At 36.7% G+C, this 10,250-nt stretch overlaps 1 protein-coding gene across 1 annotated transcript in view; it reads left to right on the top strand.

Moving 5' to 3' along the window:
• The window catches only part of CPEB3 (cytoplasmic polyadenylation element binding protein 3), a 79,968-nt gene that overhangs the window by 41,114 nt on the left and 28,604 nt on the right, over window positions 1-10,250 (top strand). The window contains exon 5 of the mRNA XM_010192838.1: window positions 9,880-10,047. Coding sequence (XP_010191140.1) covers window positions 9,880-10,047 — 168 coding nt within the window. The remainder of the gene's footprint in view (window positions 1-9,879; window positions 10,048-10,250) is intronic.

Raw genomic sequence — 10,250 nt, forward strand, 5'->3', positions numbered from 1 at the left:
TTTCTGGTCTATAAAAATTGAACCCTTAACTCAAGATTAAGCTGTTTTAGAGTGGATGCTCATTGTTTCGTGTAACATCTGTTGTCTCCGTGAGGTGAAGCGAGGTAGTTTTTGTTTTCACAAGTGTTTCCTAACTTCAAAGGCTTGTCTCCCAGGGATATTGCACTAGAAGTTATTATTGCGCCTTCTCGTACTGATGTGTTGTGTCAGCATTTAATTGAATCATGTCAGATGATACATGTTTCTAGGTTGAACTCTTCTGTAGTCATCGCTGATACCTATTTTTCCCAAGTGTCACCGATTTTTATTTTGTCTTGTCTTACAACTGAAGTGTATTGTGAACAGTGCATACTATGAGCCTTATGTGAGTATAGGCAGCCCAGATACAGGTGTGATTTGAGACCAGAATAGTAAATCAGTACAAGCTCTAAAGCATGCATAGTTTTTTGTGGAAAAGTGTTTTCATGGCTTTCCTATGGAATATTTCATTTCCATAGGAATAAATTAATCCAGTGACAGCACATAACTGCAGGTTTTCAAACTTTTTGCTTTTGCAGCCTTGGGTAAAGCTAATGAGGCTGATAATGAACATCAGTTCATCACTGTTCTATTTCAATTTTCTCTGTCCCCTTTTGGAAGTTTAATTTTGTTTTTCAGTTAGCTGTGCTTTTTCCTTATTTTGTATTATCAAAAATAGCTAAGTACTAGAATGCAATTTTCTCTGGGTCTTATAATTGTTCTTTCTTATGTTCTGTCTCTACCGTGGCTGTACTGAGTTAATAAGAGATTAAAGAGGCTGAAATGCTTCAGTTTGGGGAGAAGACTGAAGGTGAATATTATAGAGCCTGTTGACCATGTTCCACAGAGCTAGAACTAACAGGGCAATGGGTGAAACTCCTGGTAAATCCATTTAAAACCCACAAAAGGAAGTGCTTCTATAGTTTACTTTTGGAACTTGCTGCGACAGGCATTCGTGGAAGCAGATCGTATCAGCAGGTTCAAAAATCATTAGACAAAAGGTCTTAAAGCCGGTATTAGAAGTAGGTGAGAGTGCCTCCTAGCATGTTTCAGCCAATGACTATGAATGCTAAGATAAAAGAAGAGAAAGGCATCACTGGTAGTGGCTGGTCTGATACAGTCTTTTTGGTGTCACTATTGAAGACTGAATGCTTCTCTGGATAGTTCGTTGATCTCACCCAGCAGGGCATTGCATGTGAGCTCTCATAACTTATTCTAGCTTAGCTGTATGGTTCACATCTATGTTTTAACATGCACTAAGTTTATAAGAATGTTTTAGTCAAGGTCTTTTCTGTACATTGTCACTTGGTTTCATCTCTTTCAAATAAATTGCCAAACACCTGCCTTACTACTAATGATTCTCAGAAATAGTTTGTGCAACTCTGGTATTTATTCACATGGTTCGCTTGTATTACATAAATTACACAATGTCCCTTTTTTGCGTTGGACCCTTCCAACACAAACAACAGGGCAAAACCAAACTTATTGCCAGCCTAAGGAGTGAGCTGAAGAATGAAGGTGGTTTCCTTATTCATATACAGTAAGCAATGTTCTGTTGCTTGATTGCATTCTTGGTTTTCAGGATGTATATTAACTGAGCAAGAGTAAGTTTAAACAGATGAGTAACTTCCCTTACCCACAATACTTATTTTCTCTTGCTAACATTGTCACTCTGTGGATGTTCTGGTCCTCTGCCTCTCCGGGACCACAGGAAAGGGTTGTCGGGTCTCTCCCTCCTTCTGAATTCTTGAGGGCTGTCTTGTGTGGATGTGCTTGTGCGTGTCATGCAGCTATGCTCATCTCAAACCACATTATCTCAAGAGTATGTGGCCCTTCATAAAATTTTGCAAGTGTGTTCTTATGCCACCAGTAGATCCCTTCTCCCTTGACTGGTAGATAGATGTTTGCAGAATGCAAGCCTTTAAAGTTTTTTTTTCATCTATTTCATACAGCTTTCTTTGAGATGCACTTAAAATTTGAGCAGTTCAGTTGAGTGTGTTTTGCTATATAGCAACAATGGGTAATTTTAGCTGCAGGCTTTTGGGAATTCCAGTAGCATTAGCACTAGATTTACTTCACTGCACTTCAAGATCTGGGGTTTGGGGAGTTTGTTTTGCTCATCTGTTAAAAGCTTAGAGTTCTATTCTTCAACATATGGTTGGACTTGATGATCTTAAAGGTCTTTTCCAACCTAAACGATTCTATGATTTTATGTTTGTAAAAATACACTCAACTCAGGGGATGAGGTGAGCGAATAGTTTCAGGAGGGTTATCGGCAGGAAGAAAAGAATGTTCCTCTGTATTTGAGTACATGCAAGCTGGGACGTAGCGGTTATGTAGCTTTCTACCTGTCGGTTCAAGAAAGTTGCAAAGGGATGGAAAAGCAATAACACAGTGGTGATTGTTCTGGCAGCTGCACAACTGATTACATGGGAAAATGTGCTCATCACTTCTTAAAGCAGCTATGTTTTCATTAACACTGTAACGTTCAATTTTGGGAGCTTCCAGTCTCTTTTGTTTTGTATTCTGTTGGAATTGCCCAAGAGAGAAAGAAAATTCAGATATATAACACTGGTAATTTCATTGTTGTAATAATACAATAATCTTCTTATTAGCTCCCAAATGTCTTAATACAAGAATAATTTCTAAATTGTTTTTTTTCTAAAATATTTACTCAAACTGGAGGTGTTAGGAAATTTACCCGATGAACCATTCCTTCTATAAAATCTGTTGTGCTCTGAACTTCAACTGATGTACGAGATGGGTATTTTTATTAACTTGTCTCAAATGACACATTCTTGTTTTGCATCCTGTGTAAACAATGCAATAAAGTGTGTGTTGACATCTGTAAGTTGCCGTGCTGAATAACTGTCAGCTCATTGAAAAAAGTAACACTTTAACCTGAACACTGGATAGAATGAGTTCATTTTCAAATTGTGTGCATATATATTTATGCACACAATCTCTGTCTATATAGATATATAAATATAATCAACAATGGCGAGACTTCACCTTCTTTGAGAGTTTAAATGTGATGAAATGTTTTTAAATCAGCAAAAGCTGACTGTCTTCTTGTTTAAGTGGATTGCACTATTTTTCCTCTAGAATTTATGGGCAATTGTAAATATACCTTCTGTAAAACATATTAAGGTCATAAAGATAGTGTTTGAGTACGTATATAAGATAAAAATAGTATCGTGCAGTGCAGTGTAACATAGAAGTGTTATAATAAATGAAAATTTACAGAAGTCTGTAGTAGATTTCTGGCATCGTGTATTGTTATCTTGTTCAGAGCCTAAATGTTTACATGAAGTATACAAGGCTTTTCTTAAAAAGAAACACAGAAGTCTCTTTCATCTCATACTAAAGTAATGCTTATTTACATTTTAGATTGGTAGCATTCTGTTTGAGAAACCTCTTTCAAAAGAATTACTCTTAAAACATGTTGATAGCTATACCTTGATGCATGCTTGTTTTTTGGAGTACGGGCATTAAGCAAGACAAGGACTTGTTACGTGAATTCTGGCAGTGATTCTCCACCATCATAATAAGTAATCAAGTATGCCTTTAGGGGTAGCTAGAAAGGAAGAGGATTAATTTTATTCTTGCTGCAAAGCCAACTCCAGTATTAATTGTCCATATCACTTGCTGTGCCATGGAGCTGAGTCTGTTTCAGGGCTTACCAACTGTCACACTGTGGCTGAATAATTGTTCACACAAACGACTTGCGCTGTCATGGTATTAAACATAAGTTGTGAAGCAGTTCTTCATCATAGCCCTTGAAATTTTGTAATCTTCATAATGAAGCACTCATGTAGTTGCTCTTTTGTGGCCTCATTGATGGCAGGGAAAAAAAAGCATAGGTGTATGGTGTCTGAGACCATTCCTTCAGGGCTCGAGGAAGAAGCTGCTTGGATAGAAGAGAGGTCACCAGTGCCTGTGCTGAAGGAGGTTCCCTTGCTCTTGGTACCCTTGGGGCCACTCAGAGGTGACAGGCAGGGCACCAGTCAGCAGATGAGTAGTTCTTGACTGATCTGGCATGTGATTGCTGGCCAAAGAAACGTAGCTAGGGAAAGCCGAGAGGTATGGCAGAACACCTCAGGACAGGCCCTTGAAGATGGAAGGAGAACTAGATGAAGGAGGCTAAGGGGGATTATAGGGAAAGCTAAAGGCAGTACACCTAAAACCTGGGTATGCAGGGTAGGATCAGAAGGAATTGTGTTAGTTTTGGACCTATGAGATGGGTTGTGAAGGAGGAGGAACACGGATAGTATTGCAATAGAGAGAGAAAGAAATGGAACTCTGTTACCTATTGCCTAAGCTCACTTTCTGTTCAGAACCTTTACCTGATGCCAAGCCTTCCACATTTGATTACCTTGGAATACCACAGATATCTTGTGACAGATTGAAGTCCCTGTGTAGAAGACACTGTTTTCCAGATTATTTTCTGGCATTCTAAAATTTCAGGTAAAAAAATGCTGCTTTTTGCATTTCCCGTTATATCATGAAATATGCTTCTGCACTTGCACAGCGTTATGGATTTTGCCAGTGATGCGTGTCTCATTGAAATGCCGTATTAATTCTGGTAGTTATAAAGACATTTTTTCAATCTGTTTTTATTCATCTGAACATACTGGCTATTGAGTTCATGTGGTTTTGGTGGGATTTTAGTATTTACAGATGGTTAATTATTTAAATTGAAACATAATCAGAAAATATGTTCTCTATAACTAATTAATAACGTGCAAAAATAATTCTTTTAATTAGGATTACTATTGATGATGTTTATTGCCTCTTAAAACTATAATCCTAAATTACTGTTTTATAGTACTGTAAGTCTTTTATGCTTGATTTTTTTTTACCACCTTTGCTATGTAGAAAACATGCACAGCAGGTACGTTCCTTTTTTTCCCCTGGCTGTGTCATCTTCAAACCTTTTCTCTTGTCTTGGGTTGTTTGAATTTCATCTTGCGCTTTTTTAATGTCTTTTTCTTCTTTGTGGTGGGAGGGGAAAAAAGAAGAGGTAGAAGCTACATTTTCTTTGCTTTTGGAGCTAAATCTAATGACAGCTGTACCGACAATTTTCTTCTGTGTTTACATGCAGCCAGGAGCTATGGGCGGAGAAGAGGTAAAAGTATTTACTAAATGTTTTGTCTGCTGAATAGTGGGAGAAATAAGTATTAGTTCTCTTATGATAAGATGATGTTACCCATTTTAATATTATTTGGTTGATCAATTGCTTCATAAAATCAGTCACATATTCTTATTTGCAAAACATCTCCCTTTTAATAGCAGCTTAAAGCTTGAACTAGTAACTTCAGGTGTGTTGCTGTCACTAGTGAACTGGAGGATGACTGAATGTAAAGACTGTTTTGTGACACACATTTATGATTTTAAATTCTTAGTGTTCCAAAATAGAAGATTGTTTTCCGTTTTGGTGGGTTTTTGTTGTTTGTTTTGCTTGGTTTTTGTTGTTTGTTTTTTTTTTCTCAGAAGTGCAATGTTTAACCAGTGCATTGAACCTTTCAAAAAACAACTTTTTTCTTAGATGAAACACCTTTTGCTGGATATTACACTTGAGTATCACATTGGATTGCCTTAGGTAGAACATTGTAAATACCAATTCTAATAACTGTCCAATGTTCACTGTAACAGCAAATATTTCTGGTAGTCATAATAAAAAAGATAAAACATTTCAGCACATTTTAACTTTATTTCATCATAGGCAACACTTCAAAAATAAAAGCAGACCAAAAACATTTTACAGATGTACATATAAGTTTATCCTGAGAGATGGATAAGAGCAAGCTCACTGACTACCAAGAAAACTGCTAACTTACATTTTTGCACTGTGCTGTAGCTTATCACAGACTGGTTTCTATTAGAAAGACAATGAAGACTGTAGCTTTTAACAGCTAGAGTTGGCCAGTGCTATCTGCTTGGGGTACTTCGGCATTAAACTTCTTTTTATCTTCTTTTTCATGTATGTTCTCTGACAGTTATGCATGTGACATGGCTTCCTTTTCAAAAAGTAGAATTTGCATTGTTTTTGTGAAGAAGCTTGCAGACAAACCTAGCCACACAAGCAAGCTGATAACATATAAGTAACTTGTAGTTTGCACATATGTATGGATTGAGGTAGTAGTCTGTACAGGGTGCATTAATGCAGCTTATAATACAGAATTTGAGATTATTTTGTTCAAAGCTGACTGGTTTTATGTTTATTTGATAGCTAAAACTAAAATATTTACACTTTTCCCACAAACTTACCTTCCTACTTTTCCCTGTTTCCAGAGACAGGCTATTGTTAACAGATGTTGAAAGCATTCTAATACTTGGACCTTTTCAGTGCTGTCATGGTACTGAAACAAAATGGAAACTGTGTGGAGTATTTAGTATTGTATGCTCTCTGTGCATGTGAACACTGTTTAATTTCATTTGAAGATTGTGGCGAGTGTTTGCATGTTGATCAAATGGCACAGAAGTAAGGAAGAAAGTGGGAGTCAGTTGGACTCAATGCATTAACTTCTTGCAACTCTTGTTTACTTGTAGAAGCAAAATATAGTAATGTGGCAGTAATTGCGATGAACACCGTGCAAGCTGTTTTATTCAAATTGCAGTGATGACAAAACAGGGCAAATAAGTTCTGAATGTGCTGGACTTTAAGAATTTTTTTTACTCTACCAAAAAGCATGTTTTGCACCATAATAATTATTTCCCTTTGTTAAATTCAGGCTGTTCTATAGTAACAAGTAGATTTGTGTGTGTGTGTGTGTGTGTGTCTCGTCATTCATGTTAGGGATTTTCTGACTTGTCTTATTCATACAATATTGAAGTTTGTTATATTCGTGCTTTTTTGTTACCTTGAATTCTGTAATGCTCTTTTGAGCTTTCTTAGCCTTAAGAAATATGAAATTCTACAATAGTCTGTTAAAAATGTGTTATTAAATGTTCACATGTATCCCTCTCTGTTATTGTTTTTACCGTTTGCATTGTGGTAATATGCAGAGTATCCAGAGGCAAATCTGTGCAGGGACTCATTTCATGTTTATTATACGTGGTTATTTTAATTAGTGTTTGATTCTGTCACTGTGACTAAGCATCATCAGTGAGAAGAGGTTTTGTCAGAAATTTCTGGGGGCTTACCATTACCTATCGCTTCCCTACCCGATCCCCTGTTTTCTTTCACTAAAAATGTGAGCATTTCTTTGTAGGTATCATGCTTAGAGTCTTTGAGTCATGTTATTTTAGGTACATTGTTTTTAACTTTTATAACCAGTTTTTCAGGTGCAGATGTAAGGACAGCTATGGGAAATCAGCCTAAAATCTGTTCTGCTACGCTGACAACTTTGAGATGTCAGTGGAGGAGCTCAAGAGTACAAAAATAGGGCATTTAGTGATGCTTTCCCATAATACTCTCCCAGAGATTTGCCTCTGAGGGTTTCTTGAGGTGATGACACAACATTTTTCTTCAGAATGGATTTTTCTCCTTTTCGTGCTCATTCCCTTTTCTGAACCTACATAAACTTTTCAGCATCCTAAAAACCTTGTGGCAAGGGGTCCCACAGTTTGAGTTGCTTTTGGCCCTGCCATTTACTGATTGTGCTCAATGCACTTTAGTTTCCCCTAAAAAGGAGGGGAAGGGGAAAGGGGATTGTTCACACAGTGAACAATGTCTTGTCTGTGTGCTTTCCATTATTGTGAATGTGTGTTTCATACATTTAACTCTATTTGACTTAACTATAAATTTTTGGATCATCTTTTGCATTTACTTAAGATGTGTACAGTGCTTGCAGACTGTCAAGCATCTGGCACAAGAGGCAGTATCTTGCTTTTTAAGCTGCTGTGCATTTTTTAAATTTCCTTCAGAGCTCAGCACTTATTCAGCCCCCTCAGTAGGCTGTATTTTAGCTGAACACCTTGTACCATTATCTATTAATTTGACATGTCAGCTTCCACTAATGCCTCACGTTTGAGGTTTTTTTGGTGGTTGTTTTTTTTTTCCTGTTTTTACAAGAAGATAGCTTGGGAGGGTAGAATTAAAGGATTATTTAGCTTCTTAGTAATGCAATTATCTTTAGAATATTTTCAAATTTCCTACTTTTTAATATGTTTTCTGCTTGGATGTTTTTATACAATTTCTCTCATGCCTGTGCTCTCTTTTATGCTGAAGTGCGTATTTTTATATATGTGCATGACTTATTTGTCCATTAATGGAATGGTCATTAGTAGTATTTCCTGGTTTATGCTCTAAACCCACCATTTCTCACAACCAGTTATACAGACTTTGAAGAGTAGTGTCTCTAAATCCTTCTCTGCTTGTGGCATTTACCTTGTTTTTTTATGTTGGTGCTTAAAAGCACAGTAGGATTTTAACTTCAGTGGATTTTTGCATCTGTGATCTCTGTCAACACTGTGCATTCAATGCATTCTTTCTAATCAAGACTTTTCTAGTGCCTGGTGTTCATAAAAAAATCAGGCTGGTGTTCTGCGTCAGTCAGGGTAACTTCCTTGGGTTTTGTTTTATATATATATGGTTGCTGCTGCTTTTTTTCCTTTACTACTGGAGACTCTATTACTGATATTTTCAGTGTATACATTTTTTAACTAGTGTCTCTCTGCTTGTCTTGATTTTTCTTCTTACTCTTATTTCTAGTACTTCCCTGTGCTGCTACTACCAGTATGGTATTAATTCTTCCTCAGGTCTTGCTGGAAGTCAGTTTCATGAGATCTATTACCTTTGAATTTCATTTTCTGTCCTGCTATTCATATTTGTAATTAAACCTCCTGTAAACTGTTTGTATCTATTAATTATAATCCCATGCCTCAAAGCAATCCTCCATGACATGAGGGGACAATTAGTCTTTTCAGAGATGAGACAGGGTTCCCATTTACACATCTTTCTACATTGCAGGATTTATTTTTCAACTCTTGTATAGGGAATTATTAAATTCTAAAGTTGGCATGTTCTATACTGCTGCTTACATACCGACTTTGAATATTTCTTTACATTATCTTCTGGGTTAGTAAATCTGTTCTTAAGATAATCTGTGTCTGTCAGTAATAGCAACAAGTTAATTGCATCAGATGATCATGAATTCTTTAACTGAATAGCAGTCATTTATGGTGCTTTTTGTTAATTCACTACTGAAAGGGTGTTTTAGCGTTGAGTAACAGCTTGACAGGCTTTCCTAGCTAACAACCTTTTTCTTCAAGCACAAGTTTTCTGTGGTTTATTTAGTAAGATATTGAAGGTGGGTTTTTTTTTTTTTCATGTTAGCTGAGCTTCTTGCTTCACCTACATGTTTTAATATCCACAATACAAAGCTTTTCTATGTTTATTTTGCTGTTTGCCTCCCTGCTCAGCCTGGGCCTCCATTCACTTAAGGAGGAAGTGGTGCAGCATTGTTGTTAAGACCCTGTAAAGCACTCTGAAGGAGGCTGTCGTGCTCTGCAGTGCAATGGCTTAAGTGATCTGCTCCTTAAATGATTCCTTCAAGATCTGTTTAAATCTGATTTAAATCTCTAAGAATTAATTTGACATGTAAATCTTACAAAAGTTCTTTCTATAGCTATGACACACAATTTCATTAGATAACTTTTTTGTTTTCATTGCTAGCCATTTGCAAGGGTTTATTTTAAATCTCAATTAGGTTTATTGTCTTGTAAGTATAATATAGTCTTGGAAAAATGGAAGCAATACTAACAAACATAATTTGAATAGCTAGGCCACTTAGTTGGCCCCTTCAATGCAAATTCTGTTAAAGCCAAACAGTAAAAGGAAAAGATAACTTTTTTTAGTGCAATATTTAATTCTCCGGGAAACAGTGTTAACAGTAGATACTACAAAATCTGTTACAGGTCGGTCCTCGCTCTTTCCGTTTGAAGATGGCTTTCTAGACGACAGTCATGGCGATCAGTCTTTATCGTCGGGTCTCAGCTCTCCAACACGCTGTCAGAATGGTGAAAGAGTGGAACGCTATTCTAGAAAGGTGTTTGTTGGAGGTCTTCCTCCTGACATTGATGAAGGTACTGTGAATAAGTTACATTGGTGAGATGCGGGAATTTGCTTTCATATAATTACTCTTAAAAGGTCAGATTTTCATAAAAAACAAATGTATTTTCCCAGCTCTGTTGCTTGTAGTGCTTGTGGCATTATTTAAACAAACACCACCACCCCTTGCAACACCTGAGAATTTACTTGGAAGTCTTTCAAACTGTACATCGGAAGA

This window comes from Mesitornis unicolor, unplaced genomic scaffold, assembly GCF_000695765.1.
Source record: "Mesitornis unicolor isolate BGI_N332 unplaced genomic scaffold, ASM69576v1 scaffold11509, whole genome shotgun sequence".
NCBI lineage: Eukaryota > Metazoa > Chordata > Aves > Mesitornithiformes > Mesitornithidae > Mesitornis > Mesitornis unicolor.